Genomic DNA, 27,203 nt, shown 5'->3' with positions numbered 1-27,203 from the left:
AATTGTTTAATTTTTAATTATTATGAGCTATTTATATGTAGATTTCTTGACAACGTTGCTCACACTGAGTTGAATATTTGCTGCTTGTAAAGTGTTCTTATAGCCATAGTTTTAGAAAACTATTTTAGAAAGGCCAGCACCCACATATGGCATAGTATCGAAACTGAGTGTGTTGCCAATGTACTGACTTGTTTTAATCTGTGTTTTAGTAGATTTGAAAAGTGAAAGTATTAGTTGGTTGGTCGTGTCTGACTCTGTGACCTAATGGACTGTAGCCTGCCAGGCTTCTCCATCCATGGGATTCTCCAGGCCAGAATACTGGAGTGGGTAGCTATTCCCTCCTCCAGGGGATCTTCCCAACCCAGGGATCGAACCCATATCTCTGTATTGAAGGTGGATTCTTTACCATCTGAGGCCACCAGGGAACCCTTCAGTGGATTATGTTCCCAGTACCTATTGGAGTGATAGGTATGGAATTTCTCTTTTGCCCAAACCTACTGTTTAAAGTTTGGGGGGATTTTTTTTTCAGTTCTTTCATCCTCTCTTTTTCTTTACACCCAAAATAAACTAGTTTTTGCATATTATAGGTACCACTCTGCTGATCTAACTCTTCATTATTCTTTCTTCTGTGGTTCCCTGAAACTCACATAGCAATGTCGTATCTATCTTGTTTTATACTGAATCACCCAAGTCTAGCAGAGTGCAGGCGAGTGAGCCCCCTAGAAATGCTAGTTAATTAAAGACATCCCCATTTAGGAGCTATTTACATCACCGTGGCTGTAAATGAGAAAGTGGAACTCAGAGATACTATGTAGGCATCCTAGTAAATATATATACAGTGATGCTATGTAAACTTGCTGCCATTCACTGAGCCTTTATGGTTAGCTAGATCCTTCTTGTGTATTACCTAATTTAGAGATTGAAAAATTCCAGGAAATTCATGCTTATGAACAACGAGCTCAGATTACGAGGAAGTAAGTGGTAGTGCTTTTGTGAGCCAAGTTCTTTTGACTTCAGAGCTTTTAACCATTAAACATTTTACTGGTCACTTGTAGAACATAATCTGCCCAGTTAGATTTAGGATTCATCCTGCACCAGTGCCCAGGAGTACTATCTTCCTTTTACCGTCTCTCGCTTCCTTTTTCTTTTCTCTGTCAACCAAGCCGTTTTAACCAGCCCTGGGTGCGGCACCCAAGACAAAGACGGGTGATTTGGCTGCTCCAGAGTCTTGGGGACCCGAGTGCTGAGCCCTGGGACAGATGAAGCAGGAGAGTTTGGGGAAAGGTATCCCAAGGAGGAGACGGGGGGATGTTCTTTTGTTCTAAATGGCAAAGTTGAAAAGAAGAAAGACAAATCTGGTCTAATTCCTTTCTCTTTCTGGGAATTTATGAATTTAAGTCCTCTGCGGTCTGTGTCCTTGTGTTCCTGGCAAGACACACAGGTGCAGACTCTCAGTCCTTGTCTGTGTGATGAAATCAGGCCTTGAGGAGATTAAGTGTGAAAGGCAAGGATTTATAGCTCAGCCCTAAGGTCAACAGAAGCAGACAGGGCGGTGGGCTCCCAGGTAACGGAAGGATGGCTGAGTTCCAAGGACAGTGACCCAAATACCTCTGACTCTTATTTGACTCAACTACCCAGTTGCCTGTTGTTCAAAACAGGAATTACAAAGCTAGTTGATGTCCCACTTGAGCATTTTGCTATTGTCTATGACAAACCATTAGTGTGCCCAGAGGTTTTCAGTTCCTATAAAACAGGAGTGGGGGCCAGTGGGCCCTTCACAATGACAAGCCAGTATGACAGAGTGTCTGCGGCACCTGGTGGGGCGAAAGTCACCACCCAAAGGCTCATCTGGGACCCTAGGACCCGATTTCCAGTCCTGGTCTCAGCCGTTCCAGTTCTTCCCATGGTGCGGGCAAAGAGGGGGCAGTGTGAACACCCAGCAGCCCTGGGACAGTCCCTGCCTGGCGGGGACTGGGGGTTATGGTGTGAATACCTGGGAGCCCTGGAGATTCCTTGCCTGGTGGTGGTGGGCGGGGCAGTGTGAACACCCGGCAGCCCTGGGACAGTCCCTGCCTGGGAGGGGGGAAGGTGACGGTGTGCACACCCGGCAGCCCTGGGACAGTCCTGCCTGGCGGGGACTGGGGGTTATGGTGTGAACACCCGTGAGCCCTGGAGATTCCTTGCCTGGTGGGGCGTGGGGGAGGCGCTGTGAACACCCCGCAGCCTTGGGACAGTCCTGCCTGGTGGGGGGAGGGGGACGGTGTGCACACCTGGCAGCCCTGGGACAGCCCTAGACCTTCAAGCAAGTGTGCGCGGATTCTCCATGGCTCTCCCAACAGCTAACTGTGGAGCTTTGAGGAAGTGTCTCAACCTCTCGGAGTGTGGGTTTCTTCACTCAGAAAGTTAGGGTCGTTTGGCTGACAGGTAAATGATGTAATGGACAAGAAAGTGGTGTTGAGCAGAGTCCCCTGGCTCCACAGACGTCACAGAGACCAGCCTTGTCTGATAGCCCCTGAGCCCCTGGAGAAGTCACAGACTGAATGAGCAGGGGTCACCCTCAGATGCTGGTTTGGAATGACCTTGCCGTGCGCCAGGGCCTGCTCCTGCCCCAGACGTGGAAAGGAGAATCCAGTAAGGAGGTCTGGAGGGCTCGGCACTGGTCCCCCAGACCAGGAGTTCTAGAACCTTCTCAGTTGGAGAATGTCCCCAGCCTGCACAGATGACTTGGCTAGCAGGGAACAAGTCTTCCCAGACAACCCAAGGGAGACCCTTTCTTGGAGTCTAAGCAGGAGCCCCAAGTCCAGAAGGACACTTCTCTCGGGGACCATTGTCCATCGATAGGACAGCAGGGAAAGCCCTCGGGAAAGCCGGAGGGCCCATGGAGGCTGCAGGGGGCTTGTGGTGGCTGCAGAGGTTCCGTGGAGGCTGCAGGGGGCCCATGGAGGCTGCAGGGGGCCCGTGGTGGCTGCAGGGGGCCCATGGTGGCTGCAGGGGGCCCGTGGTGGCTGCAGGGGGCCCATGGAGGCTGCAGGGGGCCCGTGGAGGCTGCAGGGGGCCCGTGGTGGCTGCAGGGGGCCCATGGAGGCTGCAGGGGGCCCGTGGTGGCTGCAGGGGGCCCGTGGTGGCTGCAGGGGGCCCGTGGAGGCTGCAGGGGGCCCGTGGTGGCTGCAGGGGGCCCGTGGTGGCTGCAGGGGGCCCATGGTGGCTGCAGAGGTTCTGTGGAGGCTGCAGGGGGCCCGTGGTGGCTGCAGGGGGCCCGTGGTGGCTGCAGGGGGCCCGTGGAGGCTGCAGGGGGCCCGTGGTGGCTGCAGGGGGCCCGTGGTGGCTGCAGGGGGCCCATGGAGGCTGCAGGGGGCCCATGGAGGCTGCAGGGGGCCCGTGGTGGCTGCAGGGGGCCCGTGGAGGCTGCAGGGGGCCCGTGGAGGCTGCAGGGGGCCCGTGGTGGCTGCAGGGGGCCCATGGAGGCTGCAGGGGGCCCATGGAGGCTGCAGGGGGCCCGTGGAGGCTGCAGGGGGCCCGTGGAGGCTGCAGGGGGCCCGTGGAGGCTGCAGGGGTTCTGTGGAGGCTGCAGGGGGCCCGTGGTGGCTGCAGGGGGCGCATCCTCTACTCGCCTGCCCTCTTGGTGTCATCACAAGTCACTAGGTGCTTCACCATGTGGCCCCTGTTTTGTAGATGGAGAAATCGAGGCACAGAGAAATTAAGTGACTTCGCCACAGTCGCAGGCTGGGGAGGACCCGGACCAGAGCAGAGAGACCTGACTGTGGGCCTGTGTCCTGCCCACGGAGTCACGCTGCCTCCATTCCTGGGAGAGAAGACTTCCTGCAAGGTAACCCCGCTTCCCCGGCAGCTACTCAAGGATGCCTACATCCATCATCTCTGGTTCTCGCTGATCTTTCCTGGTAGATTTCTTATGAACCCAAACTTCCCAGAGTCTGCATTGAGATGAGGAAGCAGCTTCCATCATGTGAAGCTGTGCGTGGAGCTGGGTCTCGGTTACCTAGGAGACGGAGACCGGGGACAGGGCAGCTGGCGGGAATGGCTCCACTCAGCTTGATCCTCAAGCTTGGTGGTGCCAGAAGCACCTCGTTTCTCTTCATTACACCTTTCCTGACTATCTCACCGCCACACAGGTCCCACCGCCACCTGCTGCCTCCTCCCCGCCTGATGATACTAGAGCAGTGAGTGGCCGCAGGTTGGGGGCAGCGGGCGAGAGGCAGGGCCGGCTAATGGCTGATGACAAAGGGGCCTGCTTGTGAGTGGCCGGGGAGTGGAGGAGGGAGCTGGGAGCTGAGGCTCTGGGTCAAGTCTGAGCTGCCCACCGCGGAGGCCAAAGCCCCAGGGTCCCTCCTCCCTGTCTGCGCAGACGGAGAGCGTGATGGTGGGGAACGCGGGTCAGGGGGACAGTGGTCCTCACGCTCTTGGACCCTGCGTCCAGCCCCTCCTGGGGACACAGCTATGGCCTGGAAGTTGCTCAGCCTCCAAAGCTTGATGGAGTCTGTGAATGTACAGCTTTTTGGTGCAGCTAATATTCTGTTATCTTCAGTATGGCTCAACCTGACCAGTGTGCCTTTTACTACGGGGATCAAATAATACAATAAGTCCTGCTTCTGGATGTAAAGTTCGCAGTATTCACTGAGTCATCCTACGGCTTTCATTGGCTCAACAGTAAATTTCTTGCATTCTAGGCTTTCAGTATAAAACCGTTCAAAGCTCCCCAAAAAACCTCTCTTTATTTTTAAAATAAACATTGGGCTTAAAAATTTTTTTTAATGTATGCTGAAATAGTTCCTTCATGGTGATTTTTCTAAGCATGACTCACTAGAGAGAGAATCAGAAATGCAGGCAGTGGTACCCGGTTGCCCCTTCCCCAGGCCCAGGGGAGTCCAGAGCCCGCACGTAGGCCAGAAAGCCTGCAGACACCACTTCCGCGTCACCAGTGAAGCTCCTACAGCTCCAGTCTCAGTCCCACCCGAAGAGCAAACTCAAAGCACAGCTTGCCTGAACTTCCGATGGAAGAGGCTGGGTGACCATCGGCGGGGTGGGCACGGGGCAGGGGACCTGCAGGGGCAGGGGCCTCGCCCACACTCCCGGTGTAGACCTGGGCAGTGCAGACCCCCGCACACCTCGTGCCCTGAACGGTGCGCACCTGGCTGAACCTGAGCCTCTCTGGGAGTTTCCGGACATCGAAACGTGCGGGAGAGGGGAGTGTGCCTGTCTCACTGTTTCACTCAGCGGCCCCCCGGCGGGTGGAGGAGAGACTCCCCCAGCGCTTTGCTAGGTGTGGTCTACAAGTTGCCTCCTGCAGCCTCCACAGAGAGGAGGCTTGCTCTTCTCCAAGAACGTATGAAGTATTTATATGCATGTGTTCTTCAAACTGAAGTATAGCTGGGGCTTTCCTGGTGGCTCAGACAGTAAAGAATCTGCCTGCAATGCAGGAGATTCAAGTTCAATCCCTGGGTCGGGAAGATCCCCTGGGGAAGGGAATGGCTATCCACCCCAGTACTCTTGCCTGGAGAATCCCATGCACAGAGGGGCCTGGGGGCACCTAGTCTGTGGGGTCACAAGGAGTCAGACGTGACTGAGCAACTAACACTTCCGTGGTTAATTTACAATGTTGAGCTGGGAGTGTACAGAAGAGTGACTCAGCTACACGTAAATCTGCGTGCGTTCTGTTTTCAGATTCTGTTCCCTTATGTGGGATTCAGTCCCCTGTGCTATATAGTAGGCCCTTGTGGGTTATCCACTTTATATATAGTTGTGTGTGTATGTTTATCCCAGTGTTCATGGAGGCTTATTTCTCAGAGAGCAAAACACACCACAGAGCCGGGAGCTCAAACAGGGCTGGCCCTGGAATAAACAGAGCGGTCCGCAGAGGGACCAGCTGGGATGGAACCTGCCCACAAAAAGAGGCGCGTGTTAGTGGGGGGCTGGTATTCATTAATTGAGGGGTTAGTTGCAGGATTAGCTATCCACCTACAAGAAAATAAGTTTGTCCCCAATATATACGATAAAGGATTAAACCCTAAATGTAAAACATAGAGCAGTTCTTAGGCAACTAGCAAGTGAGCCAAGGCTTTCGACTCCATGCTCACAGAGTGATGGCCTCCATGCCCTGTGGTGACAACTCCCCCCACCCCCGCCCACCCCAGGTGATAGCCCAGGCTTATTTCAGGTGCAGCAGGAGCATACGTGACCAGGGGGAGTCTCCCCCTCCATGGCGTGACCGGCCACGCCCCTCTGAAGCTCTGTGAGGTCCGCACCCTCGGTAACCCTGAGCGCCCAGGTCCCCTGAACTGCCCAGGGCCTTTGCACATCCTGTTCCCTCACCTAAAATATCTGCCCCAGCCCCTTTTTTTAACTTGAAACCTGAAGTTTTCCCTTAAAGCTCAGCACACATTTCAAACACTAAATGAGCTGTGCTTTTTATTATATGTATTTTTACTACTCTGCACACACAGAATGATGAGTAGGTATTTGTTGATATGAAGGCTCAGGCCAGAGATGGCCCTGTTCTCCCGGGATTCTCTGCAGAGTCTCGGCTTGCTGTAGCCTTGCTCCAACAGCAGGTCCAGCGGGTCTTTCTGTAACGTCAGCTAGCAGAGTCACAGGAGTCTGACTAGTCTTCTCCCGATTCTGACGCTTCTTGTCATAAATTGTGGAGGTGAATTCTGCATCCGTGGTGTCTCCTTTTTATTTTAATTTTTTTAAAAATTGTTGGCGTACACCTGAGTTACTTGTATTAATTTCCTATATTAATTCCTGTATTAATTTCTGTTGGTGGTGGTTTAGTCACTAAGTCATGTCCGACTCTTGTAAACCCGTGGACTGCAGCCCTCCAGGCTCCTCTGTCCACGGGACTCTCCAGGCAAGGATACTGGAGTGGGTTGCCATTTCCTCCTCCAGGGGATCTTCCCCAACCAGGAATCAAACCTGGTTCTCCTGCATTGCAGGCATATTCTTTACCTACAGAGCTATGAGGGAAGCCCAATTAATTTCTGCTGTACAGCCAATGACTCGGTTATAGACACAGATAAATAGATAACAGATTATTTTTCGTATCGCTTCCCATTATGGTTTATCGCAGGATATTGAAGTCTCCTGTGCTATCCAGTAGGACCTTGTTGTCTGTCTGTGCCGAACATTAGTGGAAAAGTTTGCACCTACTAATCCCAAACTCCCATCCTCCCCCCCCAACCCCTGCACACAGGAGATTTTGCCACGTCTCTTCCACCTAGACAGAGAAGGCAAAGGCACCCCACTCCAGTACTCTTGCCTGGAAAATCCCATGGACGGAGAAGCCTGGTGGGCTGCAGTCCATGGGGTCACTAAGAGTCAGACACGACTGAGCGACTTCCCTTTCACTTTTCACTTTCATGCATTGGAGAAGGAAATGGCAGCCCACTCCAGTGCTCTTGCCTGGAGAATCCCATGGACGGAGAAGCCTGGTGGGCTGCAGTCCATGGGGTTGAGAAGCGTCGGACACGACTGAAGTGACTTAGCAGCAGCAGCAGCAGCTCCCACCCAGAACACAGCTCTCACCACACTGGTACGTGTGTGTGCCCAGTCACTTTGGTCGTGTCCAACTCTTTGCGACTCCGTGGACTGTAGCCCGCCAGACTCCTCTGTCTATGGGATTTTCCAGGCAAGGATACTGGAGTGGGTTGCCATTCCCTTCTCCAGAGGATCTTCCCGACCCAGAGATTTGAAGCCCCGTCTCCTGCTGGACAGGCTGGCAGAGGCGCAGGCCAGAGTGGGGTCTGGCGAGGGGGCTGCTGTCGTCCCTGCTCTTGTCTTGTCGGCCCTTCTGAGGTGCTGCGCGGCGCTCTGCAACGAGCGGTGTCGCTGTGTTTAAGTGACTTGCCTTCACCCGTCCCGCAGTGTGCTCTTGACCCAAGGAGGAAGTGTAGACGGCGGCGGTTTTTGGGGCCCTGCGCCAACGCTGCCACACGGATGATCTTGGGCAAGTCCCGGGTAAAGGGAGCAGAATATAGATGCCACCCTTACAGAGTTGTGTGAGGATTGTGCAAGGTAGTAGACAGAGACACCCTGTGACCTCCAAGTGTAAGTCCTGCCATGACCACCAGGAGGGGCCACGACCCTGGAAAGCGCCCTGATGGTTCAGACCAAGGTGGCTGCAGCCGCCCACAGGGCTAGACCACAGAGAGAACAGCCGCCAGGAGAGAGCATGTCCTCCTGACACCCCCCACTTCCCACGTTCGTCCCTGACCAGATTACACACTTCAGCCACAAGGAGAAGGTGGACACTACATGTGAACGTTTTTCCTTCCTGCAAACGTCACCGCTGTCTATTGTATTCTCCATATGAGTACAACTCAGGTTGACTGACCCCCATGTGTCCTCATTAAAGTCTTCCCCTGCAGGACCAAGGTCTTGCTTGTTATTTTTAAACATCGCGGGTAGACTGCCTGGCCCTTCCCCAGCGGCCGACCCCCCTTCACAGAGGGACATTGTCCCTAACACCCCAGCAGGGAGCACGCTGACCGCCTTTTCTCCCTGCAGATGGAGGTGGACACCGAGGAGAAGCGGCATCGCACGCGGTCCAAAGGGGTCCGAGGTACGCCCGTGCCTCCCGGCCCCCAGGGCCCTGCTGGGGTCACCTCCGTCCTGCAGAAGCCCTCAGGCTGGGCCTCTGGGTGGTTGTCTGTGGCCCGGGCGGGCGCAGGGCGGTGGGGCACGGCGGTGGAGGGGGAATCTAGCGATGGAAGAGAAATGAGCGTCTCTTTTCCTCTCTCTGCAGTTCCCGTGGAGCCCGCCATCCAGGAGCTGTTCAGGTCAGTGGTCCGCACGTGTGCCCAGCGGGGGTTCAGAGAATGCACCCCTTGATTGAGAGCGGGCATCCGCGCTCCCCGGGCCCGGGGCTGCCCCCGCCCCCGCCCCCGTGGCCGGCCTTCCCTGTGAGTCCGCGCCCCCGCCCCCGGCCCGCCGTCCAGGGGCACCTGAGTGACCCATCCCTTCCTCTTGCAGCTGTCCCACCCCCGGCTGTGACGGCAGCGGCCACGTCAGCGGAAAGTACGCGCGACACAGGAGGTAAGGCCGCGGGCTCGGCGCGGGGCCGCGTGACTGGCGGGCGCCGCCTCGGCGAGGCTCCCCGCGCGCCCGGGCCCGGGGTCCTTGGCGAGGCCCCCTGCACCTGGGCCTGGGGCCCTTGGCGAGGCTCCCTGCACCTGGGCCTGGGGCCCTTGGCGAGGCTCCCTGCACCTGGGCCTGGGGCCCTTGGCGAGGCTCCCTGGCGAGGCTCCCCGCGCGCCCGGGCCCGGGGCTCTGGGAGCCGCTCGGACGGCCGCCTGGGGCAGCGTTTGCCCGCGCGGGGGACAGGCGGGGTCGGCGCCTGCCCCTGGTTCGCGGGGGGCCGGGTGTCTCGTCCCGCTTTCTCCTTCCGTAGCTCAGGATGGTGACCCTCGGGTGGTGAAGGGCGGCCTTCCTGGTCTTTCGGCGGGAGCTCGACCTGTCCGGGGGAGGAAGGCCAGGCCCCAGGCGGCCGCGGGGGACGGTCTGGGCTGGAAGGGCCAGGCCGGGCCAAGCTCCAGGGGCTCATGGGCTCTAGGGCTCAGGTGATGTTGCTCGTTAGCCCAGATTTCAGAGACACCGGGAGCACGGGGCGGGGAGGGGCTTGTGGCGACGAGGCTTCAGCCTAGGCTGCAGGGCAGGGGCAGGTGGCCGGAAGGTTCTCGTCTGGGGGGTCCCCGCCCTGTGGTAGGAGGCAGCTTCCCCTTTCTGCGGAAGGTCGCGGCCCTGGTGCGTCAGAAGCGTGCACCGGCCAGGGCTCACCTGTGGCCGACTCCCGGTGCTCGGGCTGCGAGCCCGTCACCCGGCCGAGCAGCCTCCAGGGGCCGCGCCCGGGTTCATGGGCCCAGGTGCTGCGGCAGGTGCTCCAGCCCCAGGCGACAGTCCTCGCGGCCTCGCCCACTATTTCCTTTTCAGCTGAGCGCTAATTTACCGGTGAAATCAAGCAATTATGATGATTGTCCTTCAGCAAAATCAAGGGGAAATTACAAATTACTCCAGAATCCCCCGTGCTAGCATTTAGGGAGGCAGGGAATTCTAATGGGCACCCACAATGAAACGGTTTCAGGCTGGAGGAACAGCTAGCCATGCTTAAGAGAATTGTGTGACTTAAATTATTATATTTAATGTATTATATTATCATCTTACTGTGCAAAATTATCGAATTATCTGATTTAAATACATGGCTTATTTCAAGTATTTGCTATTTGATGAAGGAGTGTATATGTAAATTCTTTTTTGAAAATCCTGTTTTTAAAACCTGACCGGTTTATGTTTACGATGGAGAAAACCAAGTTAGCCAACTATGAGTGATTTTTTCCCCTGATCATCTCATGTGTGCATGCCCGCTAAGTCACTTCTGGTGTGTCCTACTCTTTGCAACCTACGGACCACAGCCCACCAGGATCCGCTGTCCATGGGGTTCTCCAGGCAACAATACTGGAGTCGGTTGCCATGTTCTCCTTGGGAACTTCCCGACCCAGGGATTGGACCGGGGTCTCCGACCTCTCCTGTATTGGCAGGCGAGTTCTTTACCAGTAGCTCCACCTGGGAAGCCCAGTCATCTCATGATTAATCAGTAGTTAAACTTGATTATATTGCTGCTAGAAGGAATGATTAAATTTGGCTAAAAAGTTTTAATTAGATGTCAGCTGGTTTTAATTAGGAGTCATAACCACACTTCTGCAGGAATACTCATGAATCTCGCAAAGAATTGACTCAAGCCTTTGCATTTCTACCCACAGTGCTCCTGTGACCGTGGACCCCATGATGGGTCCTGTGGGAGGCGGGCTGTGGGCACCTCCTCCCCGGGGTCCTCTTCCTGTACAGAAGATGGTGCTTAGGCTGAGGCTGGGCCAGCTGAAGGCAGCCAGGCTCCACCCTCCTCTGAGACTCGATGCTGATGAGAGCACAGAAAGCCCTCAATTGTGCAGGAGCGAAGTAGATGAAATTTTAGGGAATATTCACAGAAGCAGCCAAACTGGAAAATTTTAAAACAAAAATAATTTTAATTTTTAAATTTAAAATGGCGCTATTTTTACCGTGAATCATAACGTATACAGTTATTGGAATTTCCACTGTTTTACTAGTGAAAGGGGTTAGTGAATCAGGAGGCGTATTGGGGGCCCCAGGACACAGACTGTCGGCTCAGTCTCCTCTTTGCCACTAGTGACCGGGGGCTTTGGATGAATTATTTACCTTTTGTATGTCCTTGGTCACTCGGTCGCGTCCGACTGTTTGTGACCCCGTGGACTATAGCCCACCAGGCTCCTCTGTCCGTAGGATTTTCCAGGCAAGAATCCTGGAGTGGGTTGCCATTTCCTCTCCTGAGGGATCTTCCCCACCCAGAGATCAAGGATCAAATGCTCATCTCTTGTATCTCCTGCATCGGCAGGCAGATTCTTTACCATTAGCGCCACCTGTACTGGCTTCAGTTTCTTCGGTTTTAAAACAAGAAAGTCGCAGACTTTGTTGCGTGCCTGCTAAGTCACTCAGTAGTATCCAGCCCTCTGCGACCCCATGGACTGTAGCCCAGGATGCTCCTCTGTCCATGGGATTCTGCAGGCAAGGAAGCTGGAGTGGGTTGCCATTTCCTCCTCCAGGGGATCTTCCCAACCCAGGGATCAAACCCGAGTCTCTGACATCTACCTTCATTGGCAGGAATGATCTTTATCACTGAGGCCACCTGGGAAGCCCACAGACTGTGTTCTGTGGAGCTTATTGCCATTCAGAATGCCGTGTCAGAGATATGACTCCTCTCCCAGGAATCTCACTGAGGTGTAAGGCTTTCTAAGTTCTGTTTCTCAATGGCTATATATTATCAGAAATTTTTAACTAAGAGGTGACATTTGAATTTCTCAGACTGCAAAGGTGGTCCTTGTAGTAGGTAAGATTCTTGTACACATCAACATCTTTTGACTGTAGCTATTTCAGATTTGTGAGATTTCAATTATATCTGGTTTTGTTTCTTTCATTTTGAAAAGATAGTTTCTGCACTCTGACAGCTGCTCGTGCACATAGATGCTGCACCGCCCCCAACACAGGTGTCACCTTGCCCCCCTGCTGAGGCTCGGTGCACCTGAGGTGTCTTCAGATGGGACCAGCAGTTTGGGTCTTGATGAAATTGCCCGTCATTGCAGGTTTTACTTGGAGGAGGACATGGCAACTCTCTCCAGTGTTCCTGCCTGGAGACTCCCACGGACAGAGGAGCCTGGCGGGCTGCAGTCCACGGGGTCGCAAGGAGCTGGGCATGACTGAATGGCCAACACTTGGGTTTTTACTGACGCAGTTTTCAATGGATGTGCTCCTGTTAAGGCCACAGTTCCGTTTTACTCACTCATCATGTCAGTTTGTAGCTGAGTATAAAGACGTTCTTTTAGTATATTGATATCTAGCTATTTGAACATGCGGAAATTAATTTGAGGCAAGTGAAGGGAATCAACAATGTAAAAAATAAAATTTTTTGGAAATTTGATTTCTAGTACTAAAATGAAGTCTACCAGGTAATCTTTATTTTAGCATAATTCCTAAGAGAATCAAATACTGGTCAGAGTTTCAGTGTGCTGTTTCACCGCTTTGGAGGGCCCGCATGGCAGTGGTGGTGGCCCTGGACAGTGCTCATGTCCCTGGGTGGTGGCTGTGTCCCTGGGAGGTGGCCGTGGCCCTGGGCGGTGGTCGTGGCCCTGGGTGGTGGCTGTGTCCCCGGGCAGTGCCTGTGTCCCTGGGCGGAGGCCATGGCCCTGGGTGGTGGCCCCATGGCCCTGGGCGGCGGTTGTAGCCCCAGTCGGTGGCCGTGTCCACGGGAAGTGTCTGTGTCCCTGAGTGGAGGCTGTGGCCCTGGGGCGTGGTCTTGCCACTGCAGTGGGGATTTGGTTTCCTGTGGATGCTGAGATGGGTGACGTTTTCCCTTGGTAAGGAAGGCAGAGCTGTGGGTTCATAAGAAACCGGAAAGAGAAGGCAGAGGAGGACCAACCACTGGGTGATGCTTGTGAAGTTCATCAATAGTCTGAATTCCCAAGGAATTCACGGTTTACAGTTCTGGCTAAAAACGAAGGGGTGGGAGTTAGACTTCTAACATCATTACATTATTTTATTGGATGTTCTGCCTTATCCAGAAGCCATATCCTTGAACTGCAGATAATCGACTCAGGGTATGTTTGTGTTCATCGTTCACAGTTTGAGCTGCCTGATGAGCATACACACAACTGCGCAAAGGGTGAATCAGAGAGAGAAACTGGGGGAAACATAAGGGAAATGAAGACACAGTTTTACCAGGAACTCCGGGCACATCAGGGGGCTGGACGTGGTATCCCACGTGGTGCTGAGTCGCCAAGCAGTCGGGGTGAAGGAGAGGAAGAGCAGTGACCGAGCCTCTGCGTCTGACGCAGGCACCACACCCGTCCCTCCTCCCGGCCACCCTCCTGGGCCTGAGGCCCATCTCTGGATCCCTGCACACTGACCACAAGGGTCCCAGCTCAGTCAGCATTTTTATGCCCTGATGCATGTGGGCAGCGTCCCTGGTGGCTCAGGCAGTAGAGAATCAGCCTGCGACGCAGGAGACCAGGCTCCATCCCTGGGTTGGGAAGATCCCTGGGAGAAGGAAGTGGCTACCCACTGCAGTATTCTTGCCTGGAGAATCCCAGGGACGGGGGAGCCTGGTGGGCGACAGGGGGTGTAAAGAATCAGACATGACTGAGTGACTAACACTTTCACACCCACATGATCAGGGACAAAACCACCAGCCTTTATCTTCCAAAGCATTGTCAGTATCCAGACACACGGCTGATTCTCTAGGCTCTATGTTATTAGCACACAGTTCTGACGGGATCATCGTGGAGTCTGCGGTCAAGGCCAGCAGTGATCTCTTTCTTGAACCAGAATGCGGTGTCAGTCTCCACCCACAGCAAATCCCACCTCTGCCTTTCCACTCAGGTCTCACATCTCTTGCACACCTGACTCTGCACACTCCACGGCCCTGAGGACACACGGCTCTTCCAAAATGGTATTGATGTGAGAGATGCTGAAGCTAGCACTCAAACATGGGGGCCAGTCCCAGAGCTGTCTTTGCAGGTGCAAAACTAACCCTCCACCATCTAAGTGAGTTCCCGGAGTCCGGTTCTTAGACACCCAGGTTCAGGCAGAGGCGCATTCTGGATCCCTGCTCTCCTCCTGGGGCCACCTCGTTCCTGCTCTGCAGGAGACAGGTGACCTGTAAGCGTCTAAAACAGCCGTGGGTGAAAAGAGCATTTCCAGGCCTACAGCCGGGGTGGCAGGAAGGAAATGAAAGACATGGAGGAAGAGTCCGTGACCCTGGAGTTGAGGAGGTCGCTGGGCTCTGGGTTGGTTGGCTGGAAGACTGCCTATAGGCGAGGGGTGAAGGACACAGGGCCAGCCCAAGACTGGGGCCCTGAGCCAGCAAGGACAAGCCAAGTGCAGGGGGAGCTGCCCAGTGCAAGACCGCGGCTGACCGCACGCCTTGGGGACTGGGGTCCCTGCCTGTCCTGGGTTGTGTGCGTGCTCCGTTGCAGCCCACTCTTTTGCAGCCCTGTGGACTGCAGCCCGCCAGGCTCCCCCGTCCACAGGATGGATGCTCCAGGCAAGAGTACTGAAGCGGGTTGCCATTTCCTACTCCAGGGGATCTTCCAAACCCAGGGATCAAACCCGCGTCTCTTGTGTCTCCTGCACTGGCAGGCAGATTCTCGATCAGTAGCACCACCTGGGAAGCCTGAAGATGGGCATCTTACGGACAGAGACATGGAGTCAAGAGGCCCCAGTTCACTCCATCTGTGATTGCTTTCGTTTGGTTCAAGTACCTGAAAAAGAGATTGTTTAATAAACCAGAGAATTGCATGACCTTATTACAAGGATAGCCAGAATGTGGGACGTGAAAACTTTCCTGCCAAAATTCACTCTTGAAAATTTGGCTGAGATTGAATATGCTAATGCCTTATAATCACAATTTTCTGTCCCCAAGTTGATATAAAATATTGTGTTAAAGATACAGTGCAACTTGATGTTACAAAGGGGTAAATAAATAGATACTAAATTCGTTGTCAAAATCAGGGCTAGTTTATCGTTCCCCTGCTACTACCGTAAGTATCTGTTAGTCGCTCAGACTGAAGCCCGCCAGGCTCCTCTGTCCTGGGAATTCTCTAGGCAAGAACACTGGCGTGGGTTGCTGTGTCTTCCTCCAGGGAATCTTCCCGACCCAGAGATTGACTCCAAGTCTCCTGCATTGCAGGCAGATTCTTTACCATCTGAGGCACCAGAGAAGCCTTATTGTTCTAAAGTCTTTATAAAATTTCCTAGTAAAAATTAGAGATGGGAGCAATATTTATTAGTATCTATCACAGATTGGGACTTCCCTGGTGATCCGGTGGTTAAGAGGCCACCTTCTGGTGCAGGGGCCGAGGGTTCAGTCCCTCCTCGGGTAACCAAGACCCCATGTGCCTCTCAACCGAAAAACCAGAGCATGGAACAGAAACAATATCGTGGTAAATTCAATAAAGACTTTTAAAATGTTCCACAGCCAAAAGAAATCTGAAAAAAAATCTATCACGGATTAATAAGTATTAAGCAATGTAGAGGAATTTGACATTTTAGCTTTCCTTTTAGCAGTCAGATGCATGCTGGACCATTGAAACTACCTGGCTTTACTTACTTCTTTCTGAACAGCGATTTTTATATAAGTCTCCAACTATGGAGAATGTGGGGGGGGGGAGTCCCTAATGTGGGCTTACTCTTCACATCGTCTGGCTGTGAACCCTCTGGACTCACTTCTGACTTTTAACGGATTCTGTTCACATTTGCCCTTCACAGCTGTTTTGTTCAGGTCACTGTTTGTTGAGCAAAGGGTTCTGGTGAGATAGTTGGCCTGAAATCTAGCTGTAGAGTCTTGCAAAAGCCAGTTGATGGCCTTGGTATTATATTTAAATCCTTCCCAATTTAGAAAATTCAGAATGAAATCAATTTATCCTAAAATTAAAAGCTCCAAACGGTAGATTTCTTTCCTATTAGAAAATTATTGGATTCTCTCTGGCTCGGGCTGCGTGCTCCTGCTCCGGATTTTTCCACCCCATAGACCTTCGCACCCACCAGTGTGGCTGCCGTGGCGTCAGCCGCGGGTAAATAATCGCCTGTCTTCACGGGAGCTTGTTCTGGAGCTGGAGCTGAGGGCTCCTTCCTGATGCACGCACGCCTCATTTGGAGGCTGCTGGCAGCCTGGGGGCTGTATTATTCATGCCTTGACAGAGAGCTCTCACTAAAAGCCTTGGAACGGAGCCAGGCACCAGGAGAGACAGCGGTGGAACTGAGAGGAGCCTAGATAATCAGGAAAGAAAGAAAGAGGCAGAGGAAGAAAGAAAAATAGGGATCCTGCACTTCCCGTCTACTGGTTTCTCAGGGATAGAATTCGCATTTGCATTAAAATAAAAAAACCCTAAAAATAATTGCATTTTTTTCGAACCACGCTTGAAAGTTTAACACAATTTTCCACATTTAATTGCAAAGCTGATTTTAATTAGTAGGGCCCCGCATGTGAAAAATGAAGATCCACTTGGGTGCGTGGCAACACTGCAGTGTCTGTTTACGCTCTAATTAATGTAGGACTGCCGTGCAGCAGGGCGCACGCCTGGGCGTGGGCGAAGAATTCTGTGCGCGCAGCCACCCAGCCAGGAGCCAGGGCGCCCACAGCCCCTTCATTCTGCATAAGACATCGCTGGGCACTGCCCATCCCTGAGCCTACTAATATTATAAGTCAGAAGCTAGCGCGCACCTATCTTACCGTTTGATAGCTTGCATGCATGGTTGCAGAGAAGCTAAAAGGTGGAATTCTAGGGACTGGTCTGTATGAAGTGAGGATTCGGAGCAAGTGGGTTTCCCAGACTCACCGTTTATCGACGCCTTATGATGAACTGTCTGTGTGCAAACACACACTTCAGGACTGTGATGGCAGTTCACCTTTACACACACAGTAAATCCTCTATTTTTTTAAAAAAAATAAAAGCTTCCTGGCCATCACCCCAAGAAAACATAGTGTGTGCTGCTCATCTCCAGCAGGTCTGCCCGAGTGGACACCTTGCCGGCCCTGGCCACATTTGTTACATATTTCAGAAGACAGTGTGACTGATTCGGTGTGTTTAAAACTGTCAATAAAACAGGTAATGCATTTCAGGGCAGATGTTTGACACTGGATAAAATTAAATATACTTTTAAAATAATTCTGCATTCAAAGAGAAGGAATATAGGTATTTTCAGGCAAGGACTTGGAGAATCTCTCATATTTACAATCTGTATTGGTTAAGATGAAACAAAGGAATTATCATCTAGGCCTGATTTCTTGACTGATAACTTGCAGACGTATAACTACAGCTTTGAAGCCGCTCAGCACATACAGCAGACGTGGGTGTGTGGTGCAGCTCTGGTCAGGGATGACGGCTCCCTCCACCGTCTGTGGTGGGTACTCGGCCGCTACGCTGCAGAGCTGGTGTGTGGACGGGGTCTTGGCTGAGGCTGGGGCTGGGAGCTGCAGGCCCTGCCGCGGGATCACGAGCCAGGAACCCTGCGTCCCTGCCGACAGCTGGGTCCGCGGCCCCAAGCTGGTCTCCAGAAACTATCTAGCATTTGTTTTTAACTTTTCCAAGTTATAGATCAGGTGGGATAAGCATCTTTGCAGATAGTTTTGTGGCTGCTGGCCCCTTCCTCGGGGTAGACTCACAAGGAGGAGCGGAGCTTGAAGGACATGAGGACAGGACTGGTTTCAGGAGTTTGTTTCTGGCAAGACGGGGCCGTCTGTGTTTCCAGGAGCGGGGAGGAGGTGTCTTTGTGGCCTTCAGCAAGTAATATGAGAGAACTGTTTTTAAAGCACTTCCTTCTTATTCAGAAATAAGTTTTTTTTTTTTTTTTGTAAAATGATAAGTTTTTAGAAGATTGGTAATTTTTTAAACAATGCTATTGCTAGAAAATTCTGGGGAAAGGCATGTTTTGAAAGGTAAGCCATGCTTTCCTCCTCTTAAATGATCTCGCTCTTGTGAGCGGACTCCAGCATCCTCCCACCCCCGAGACTGAGCCTTGACTGAGGCCCTCCGGAGTTCAGTGAGGAGCAGGTTCTGGGCGATGCTCAGGGCCAGGCGGAAGGTGAGAGGAGGCCGCCTGCCCCCACCCCCCACCTCACATTCCAAGCCTGGGGGCAGAGGCCTCACCAGACCCACAGCCAAGGGTGTCAGGGAGGGTCAGAGCCCCTGAGGGGGACACTGCGCCTGAATGTCTAGACAAGTGTCTTTAGATTTCAAATGATAAAAATGCAGGCCTGCAAGGACAGCAGGGGTGGGCGTCGGGGCCCAGCACCTTCACTGCCCGGGGCTCCTCCGGCCCAGGTGGGGCTCCAGGTGCGTCTGAGTCTCTCTGACCCCCCGGCCGCGGGTACGAGTAGCCCCACCCAACCGCGGGGGTGCTGGGAGCTGGGAGCTGGGAGCAGCGAGCAGACACTTCTGCGGCCACACAGAGGCCCTGGGGCCACCCAAGGGCTGCCTCTCAGACGGCCCTGCCCTTGGTGACCATCCCTGAGGCCACACGCCGATGACACGAGGCAAACGGATGCTTACCAGTCACTGCACAGCACGGAGGTGGGGCCGTGGAGAAGACGCCCAGGACCAGGAATGAGCGAGCAAGGGCTCAGGCTGGATTTCGGTCTGGTGGGGAGACTCACCCTGTTGCTTATTTCAGAAATGACCACTTAGCTAAGCAATTGCACAGAGGTAGGTGTGCAGGGGTCACCTCGTGGCCAGGTAGAATACGACACTCCAGGCCGCATCAAAGATCCTCTGTTGGTCTAATTACTGAGTGTTCACGGCACACACCATCATCTAGCAGAAGGGATATTTCGGGACAAAGGGACACCCACCCTTTGACGTAAGGTGTGTGACTTGTGACAGCGATACACACGTACATCCAGACGTGCAGGGTGCAGCGGAGGATGTGCCCAGAGAGACAGGAGGAGGGGTCCTGGGAGAACCCTGGACACACGGACACTCACGAGAGCCCGCAGCATGGGGGCCCCAAAGCGCTGAGCAGGGGACAGGGCCGGAGACAAGTGTCTCCCTTCCTTCCTGCCACTTACAGATGCCACAGGCACAAGACACCGTGAGGGTCCTTCTCGAGCAAACTGAAGCCGAGGCCCCCTCAGCCACGCGTCTCTCAGCCTCAAGACCGTGGCAACTCACAGGGAACCCACGCGTGGAACCGCCGCAAGCTCCCAATGTGCCCGAGGTCGAACGCATCATGGTGTCTCTTTCCAGTTTCTGAAGACATGATGAACCAGTGGTGCGGCGGGATTCCTACGGAGCAGAAGGCAGGGGACAAGCCCCTCCGGGTGGACGGTCCCGCGGGGACCCTGAAGCAGGGCCGCGCCCTCAAGGCGGGCAGAGTCGGCTGGCGGACCCCGGGTCCCACGGCCCAGCCCCACGTGCAAACCGAGGGAAGCCCAGCCACTCTGCACGGCTTGTCCTCAGGGCCGACTCCACCCGCTGCGGGAGTAGGACTCTCAGCAGGGGCACGGCCTGCGGCACCTGGTGGGATTCCTCATCATCCCTGCGTCCCTTTAGGGAAACCAAACCCCCCTGGGCTGTGGGCCTTCAGGAGGCACCCTCCTGGAGGTGGCATGCCTGCTGAGCTGGGCCTGAGCCTGAACTCGGGGGACCCACCCCCCAGCAAGGCTGGGCCCCCGTCACTGTCCTACTCCTGAGACAAGCAGGGGGAGGCGGGGGCTGGGGCCGGCCGCCTCTTCCCTCTCAGGACCAGCCTTCAGGCCCGAGTCCTTGGCCCCAGGGGGAGGAGGGGGCGCGGGGTGGCCGGGACACAGGAGTTGCCATCGGCTCCAGGCCACCCTGCAGGGCATGGAGGGACCTGTCCTGAAGGGACCTGCCTCTGGCCTTTGGTTTCCCACCTGTGGTTGCTGCTTTTCCATAGGACAGACACGTGACACCTTTGAGCCGTTGTCCTTCAAATGCTGAGAAGCTGACACCCACAAAGGGGTCCACGCTCTCTACACCAGCCCTTATTCTTTCCTTCCCAGTATCTGATGGCTTTTGATTGAGGAGCTTGTCCTTCAAGCTCCGTATTTTTTAAAAAATACGAGGAACCAGATGGCAGTAGGCACCGTGAAAGGGAGCAGCACAGAATTCTAGAATGAGGAGCCTTAGCGATAAGGCCGACACCCCCAAGACCCCTCCCCACAGAAGCCTTCCACGGATGGGGGCGCCCCAGGGAGCAAAGGCCACACGACTCGGGTTCCAGAAAACGCCCTTAGAGACCCCGGGGGATGGACTGCCTCCTCCCCCTTCAGACGAGGAGCTGAGACCCCGCCTCCAAGGTCACACAGTTAGCAGGAGGCTTCACGTCCAGCTCTTCTGGTCCACAGCTGCGTCGAGGCCTTCCACATCTGCGGGACTAAGACACGTCTTCCTGCTTGACGCTGAGGAGGTGGGTGCTCGCTGAGAAAACTGAGAGAAGAGAAGCAAAGTCCTCGTCGGCGTGGTGTCAGTGAACACGGAGACGGACACACAGACAGCGTCTCTGCACCCGTCGGCCACTGAGGGGTCTGACTCCCAGGAGGTGCTCCCCGGGGCAGTCGGGCACGGCTGCGTCCTCTCCCAGGGCCCTCGCGGACCTTCCGCAGGACGCGAACGGGGCAGCTCTTACCCCCGAGCAGGGCAGGCCCCTCCACGGGCCCTCAGACCAGCTCGCAGGCCTGCGGGGGGCAAGGCGCGGCGAGGCGGGTTAGCGCCTTCTCGCAGGGACAGGCGAGCCGTGTCCTCCTTGACACCGAAGGAGGTGGTGGGGGCCTCACTGAAGGGTCCAGGGACTGGGCCGCGCAGCCTCTGAGCAACCAGAGAGGCAAGCGCCCTCGTCTAGAGCCGGCGTCAGGGTCAGAGAGAGGAGCAGACTGCACGCGTGCACACTCAGACCTCCCAGAGAGTGGCCTGTGGGACCCCTGCCCACACCACCGGCTTCTGCCACGTCGTCTCTGACGAGAGGGTCACAGCCTCTGTCAGAGCCGGGCTCGGCGTGCCCCCGAGGGCACCCCTGTCATCCACGTTCAGAACGAGGGTTGTGGAGCTGGGAACAGCGGGGACCCGGTCCTTGAGGGTGGAACCCTGTACCCAGGGCCAGCCTGGCAGGGTCGCTGGGCCCCGGTCACGTCTGCACGTGGGGCGCGTCTGAGAGCCAGTGGCAAACACAGTCAGGGAATCTGTTCTCACAGCGGGACCTCACGTTTCCAGTGGCTGTTAGACATGGAACTGCAGTAGAAATAGCTGAGTCCAGGTGAGCTGCCGTCCAGACCCCAGGCGGGGAGCCATACAGGCAGGATTTGGTTATAAGCTGATGTGTGTGTGTGGGGGGGGGCGGGTGTTAGTCGCTCAGTCGTGTCCAGCTCTTTGCCACCCCGTGGACTGCAGCCCTCCAGGCTCCTCTGTCCATGCGATTCTCCAGGCAAGAATCCTGGAGTGGGTTGCCATGCCCTCCTCCAGGGGATCTTCCTGACCCAGAGATCGAACCCAAGTCTCCTGCAGCGCAGGCAGATTCTCTACCATTTGACCCACCAGGGATGTCCCTACAAGTTGATGCTTCCAACAACAACAAAAAAAAGTGCAGACTCAACAGCTTGTAACTACCCATTGCCAAAAGAAAATTAAAGGCAAGGCCGTTTCGTGGAGAAAACATACTGAGTCCTCTTCATGATGACCAGATTTTAAGGCTGATTATTTGTAGCCTGATGCCCATTAAACTACAGTCTAGGCCTGTAGCACCCTGAGCGCGGGCGATCGCATCTGATCACAGGACAGCTCTGAACGTCCATGTGGCGTAGGAGCTTGCATTTCTCTTGCAGGAAATGGTTAGAAAATGCATGTTTAAGAAGCTTTGTAATCTCTGTAAGGGACGCATTTTGCCCAGAGCGAGTGTCTGCGCGCGCGTATTCTGCGTGCCTATACATATAGTATGTGCAGGTACGGCTCGTGTATCTCTATCAGGTGTTGAGATGCGACCCCAGGAGTGGTCATAGTTCTCTGAGCTAGGGAGGTTCACAGGCATGCCCTCCATCCCAAGCTGAACATGTGAAAGCTCCATCCTTCAATTACCAGAACTTTCAATATTCCACAGTTGAATAATTTCTTACCAGCCCTACAAAGACAAAGTGCTCTGTCCTGAGCATCTCAAGGAGAACTCCAGTATATATTTAAGGGAGAGTAAGAAATCGTTAGCTTTTCATTTGCATATATTTGCTTGTATATTTGTCCCTGGGGCAAAGACACAACTGGCAAAATCATAAATTCTTATATAGCTTGATTCTTGCTTCTTCCTATCAGTCTTTTTCATAAGTGGAGTACAGCTGATTTCCAATGGCCTTTTAATTTCTGCTCTACAGCCGAGTGATTCAGTTACAAGTTTTTTCTTTTTCATATCTCTTTCCGCTATAGGTCGTTACAAGACATTGAATGTAGTGCCCAGTTCTGCACTGTGGGTGTTTACCTATTTGTATACAGTACGTGTATATTGCTTATCCGTCTCCGTCGCCTTTCCCTTTGGGTAACCAGAAGTTTGTTTCCTATGCCTGTGAATCTTTATGTTGTGGAAATAAGTTAATTTGTATGTTTTTTTAGATTCCACATGTAAGTGATACCATATGACATTTTTCTTTCTCTGCCTGACTCACTTTATTTAATATAATAATCTCTAGTTGCATTCAAGTTGCCAAAAATGGCATTATTTCATTCGTTCATCTTTGTGGCTGAGTAATATTCCATCGTGTATACGTACCACATCTCCTATGTCCGTTCATTTACAGACGCAATGTTCATTTAAGGTGGAATATCAAAGACAGAGCCTCCTGAACTCTAGACTGACCTGGAAGGACTTTAAGGAGAAAGCAGATTGAGGTGGTCTTGGAGAGTCAGGAATAGAGGAAGTAGATGAGGACGGAGGGGCGGGGGGAGGACAGAGCAGGGGAGGACGGGGGAGGGGTGGGGAAGATGGAGGGGCAGTGGGGAGGACGAAGGGAGGGGTGGGGAGGACATGGGCGAGGGCAAGGGCAGGACGAGGGGGGAGGATGGAGGAGCAGCAGGGAGGGGTGCGGAGGAGGGAGGGGCAGGGGTGGTGGGGGCAGGACACAGGGGCAGGGGGAGGACAAAGGAGCAGCGGGGAGGACGGAGGGGCAGCGGGGAGGGGCTGGGGGGGGACGCGGGGGAGGGGCAGCGGGGAGGGGTGGGGAGGTGGGGGGGACACGGGGAGGGCTGGGCGGGGCGGGCCCTGGGCTGCACTCACACCAAGGCTGCTCCCTTCGCGTCTTTGGGCTTTGGAAGAGCAGAGACACACAGGCTAATCCAGGTGAAAGCAACACGAGGGGGAGCGCACTGTAAGAAGTTCAAGAATTGTTTAAAATACGAGAAACAGTCTCAGCAGCCAGATAACCTCATCTCGTGGAACGGGGTTTGGGAAAAGGGGGCCAGGTCCTGGGCGCCTCCACCCACCCTCCCCCCGTGGGCCAGGGACCCAGCAGGCTGCTGCCTTTCCCTGTGGAAGCGTTCCTTTTGAGTCAAAATAAATTACATAGCGATTATGTTTTATTTGAATCTTTAAACTGCCATTCAAGGCAATAAATATTTAATAACAGGCTACCTCATTTAAAATTATATCAAAAAGTAAAGCAAATCTGCCTTACAGAAACAGATTTTTTTAATTCTCTGAAGCAATAGGGTCAAGTAAACATTTTGAAAAATTATTCACTGAATGTCTTACAATTCCTAGAACATTTGTGTCACATTTAACTTGAAATATATATACTTTTCAAATCAGTCTGGCTCTTGCTTACAATAGTATACAGAGAATAAAAGAAAAAATTAAGGAAATATGTCAATATAGTCAAAACTGAATTGGTTTTATTAATATATATGTTCTTGGAAAGATATCAAACAGACATCTGGTATGCTAGCCACTTAATTGAATAATTCAGTTAATTAAATTACTTCTGAAGTAGTCTCAAATGCCTTTATATATTCTAAGGACATGTAGGAATAACCCTTTAAAAATCCAGTGGTGAAAAGGAATGTCTGTACACAAGACAACAAGAGGAAGGAGAGAATAGCAAATTGAGAGCCCCTCCCACACAATCGGAAGGGAGTTTATGTATTTTTTATACGTATCATTTGCTGACAAAAGCCTGAAATAGGAACTCCTGCGCCCGTCTCACAGATGGAAACTGTGAGGCTGACAGGGACTAATCAGCTGCCAGAGTCGAGTAGCTGTGTGACCCTGAGCAAGTTACTCAAGCACACGTTTTGAGCAGTCACTTTTCTGTTGATGCAGCCCCGATGCTGCTCACAGACTCTCCACGTGCGGGGTGGCGGGACCCTCGCTGTCTGTGTAGACATGGCCCATCCTTCCAGGCCACATCCAAAACCCAGCTCCCAGTACAACACCCGTCCTGGCCTGGTGACTCCTCCTGCTCGGGTGGGCTCCCAGAGGCCTCTGAGCGCTGTCCCGAGCTGCAGGTCTCTCCACGGCTACCGCTCCAGCAGACCGGGACTGCTGGGGACCAGCGCAGACCTCCTCGGAGCCCTGGGCACTTGGATGGTTCTCTGTCCTCTGCATCTGCTCCTGCTGACCCTCCTCCCCTCCCCTGCCTCACACACCCTTGTTCCCGGATGTCTGTCTATGCTCCCTTCGCCTCTCTCCACCCTCCCAAGGAAGCCAGCTCTATCCCACTGAACAGTGACCCCACAAACCAAAGATGCAAGCCAGCCCACCCCTGACCCAAGTCCCCTCCCCCGAGCCCAGTCCCCTCCCCCGAGTCCAGTCCTCCCCCGAGTCCAGTCCCCTCCCCCGAGTCCAGTCCTCCCCCAAGTCCAGTCCCCTCCCCCGAGTCCAGTCCTCCCCCGAGTCCAGTCCCCTCCCCCGAGTCCAGTCCTCCCCCGAGTCCAGTCCTCCCCCGAGTCCAGTCCTCCCCCGAGTCCAGTCCCCTCCCCCGAGTCCAGTCCTCCCCCCCAAGTCCAGCCCCCTCCTGAGTCCAGTCCTCTCCCGAGTCCAGTCCTCCCCCGAGTCCAGTCCCTCCCCCGAGTCCAGTCCCCCCTGAGTCCAGCCCCTCCTGAGTCCAGCCCCCCCCTGAGTCCAGTCCTCCCCCGAGTCCAGTCCTCCCCCGAGTCCAGTCCCCTCCCCCGAGTCCAGTCCCCCCCTGAGTCCAGCCCCCTCCTGAGTCCAGTCCTCCCCCGAGTCCAGTCCTCCCCCAAGTCCAGTCCCCTCCCCCGAGTCCAGTCCCCCCCTGAGTCCAGCCCCCTCCTGAGTCCAGCCCCCTCCTGAGTCCAGCCCCCTCCTGAGTCCAGCCCCCTCCTGAGTCCAGTCCTCCCCTGAGTCCAGTCCTCCCCCGAGTCCAGTCTCCTCCCCGAGTCCAGTCCTCCCCCGAGTCCAGTCCTCCCCCCGAGTCCAGCCCCTTCTCCACACCGCAGCCTTAGGAAGGGTTTCCAGTGAGCCCACTGCTCTCCTGACCTCGTCCCAGTGCCCCCAGGAAGCCGCCGACCAGCAGGGATGGGCGCCTGTGTCCAGGGCTGTCTCCGTGCTGCTGAGCAACCACTCTGCAGTGTCTCTGACTCTGTCTCTCCTGCCCCCTCCGCAGGCGGCCCTCTGTGAAGCTGTCCAACCCCTATCCTCTCCAGGAGGGCAGCTCTCTCTGCTCCTGTCCTGAGAGATGAGGGCCCTCTGTGCCGCCGCTCAAAGCGCCTCCTGCACAAATGAATCATTCAGCCTAGTTATTCAGCACAACCTGCAGGGAGCCCCCTTAGCATGTGAAGCCGCCACAGAAGCAGAAACGTCACCACGTGAATGAGGTCTCGCCACACCCCAGTAAGAGAGGCGGGCGTGCATCTCCCTCTTTGGAGACTGGAAAACCAAGACATGGTGAACCGTGCCTGGGCAGGGGGTCAAATACCTTGTGTGAGCTTACTCAGTCTTGAGATTTTCAGCATATATCCCTGAGTACCTGTCCCTCAAAAAGGAATTAGAAGAGCACCCATCTCCGTGGGTCACTGCAGGGTTTCCTGGATCCATACGTGTAAAGATTTTAGGAAACCAGGCTCGGGATAAGTGTTCTGTGAGCGCTGGGCCGACAGTAGAGCCCAGCACTCCAGAGTCTTGTTTACGCGGGATTTCCGTTCTTCCAAAATAACCATTCATCCTCGACACACTGGGGGCTCTGCGAGCAACGCAAGAGAAATGCCCGCCATCAGAGAAGAGACCACAAAGAGCACCCGTGGGCGCGGGGCTGGCCTCGGCTTCCCTGTGCTCACGAGCACAGGCCGCCTCATCCTAGACCTCGGGTCTCTGCCCGCAGCTGTGATGCGTGAGCTGGGCACAGGGCGCAGCCGGCAGGCGTGTTCTTCAGTGTCAGAGCCCCTGTCCCCATTTGTATGAGAACTGGAGAAGTGAAAATGTCAAGGGAAATATTAAAAGCAACATGGAAACCAGCCTCGAGAGCACGCAGTACACCATATTTTATATGTGTGTGTTCACAGCAAGGTCTCGTGGCCAGTGACCAATTGTCTAGAATAACCTTACACAGAAGACTAAACAGGGTTTAAGTCAAGTTAACATCAAAAGGACTGCCAACACTGCAGCGTCTGCAGGATGTACGAGGTGCCCAGAAGCTCAGGGCAGCTGAGAATGGCAGAGCCCGGGGTTCACAGGGCTCAGGCTGCAGCCCTCCCATCCGTGACTCCCAGCAGCTCGCGGAGGCTGAAGCATGCGCTGCCGTGACCCTCAGTCGTCACACCTGCTGCCTCTCTGAAGTCTGCATCGTGGGGAGGACACACAGGACGCGTCTGCGGCCACCTTCGGGTGCCGTGTGTGCTGCAGACTGAGGGGTGCAGGGGCGTGAGGAGCGGTCCTGGGGACCCTGTGGACAGTGCCCAGGCCTCGGCTCGCCTCTCTGCTCGGAGGTGGGCAGAGCCTGCAGGCCTGACCGCTGCCTCCTGCTGAAGCATCTCGGCTCCCGCACGGTGCCCTGTCCATCAGAGCGGCCGAGTCTGCTTCTGTTGTGCTTATCTGCTTTGTCCCCTTGAGCGGCCGGACCAGAAGGCTGAGCTTTCCTGCTGTCGGCTTGTCAAGACACTGAGCTGCCCCCCGAAGCTCAGCCC

The 27,203-nt window shown here is 54.5% G+C and overlaps 1 protein-coding gene across 20 annotated transcripts in view; it reads left to right on the top strand.

Moving 5' to 3' along the window:
- Positions 1 to 27,203, top strand: part of MYT1L (myelin transcription factor 1 like) — a 403,728-nt gene that overhangs the window by 261,266 nt on the left and 115,259 nt on the right. For all 20 annotated transcript variants that reach the window (XM_060410777.1, XM_042242758.2, XM_060410779.1 and 17 more), the window contains 4 exons: positions 3,673 to 3,826; positions 8,521 to 8,575; positions 8,759 to 8,792; positions 8,986 to 9,048. In XM_060410777.1, the coding sequence (XP_060266760.1) occupies positions 8,521 to 8,575; positions 8,759 to 8,792; positions 8,986 to 9,048 (152 nt within the window). In that variant the 5' untranslated portion in view covers positions 3,673 to 3,826. The remainder of the gene's footprint in view (positions 1 to 3,672; positions 3,827 to 8,520; positions 8,576 to 8,758; positions 8,793 to 8,985; positions 9,049 to 27,203) is intronic.

The sequence above is a fragment of the Ovis aries genome, chromosome 2, assembly GCF_016772045.2.
Source record: "Ovis aries strain OAR_USU_Benz2616 breed Rambouillet chromosome 2, ARS-UI_Ramb_v3.0, whole genome shotgun sequence".
Lineage (NCBI taxonomy): Eukaryota > Metazoa > Chordata > Mammalia > Artiodactyla > Bovidae > Ovis > Ovis aries.
This window is presented reverse-complemented; position numbering and strand designations above follow the sequence as displayed.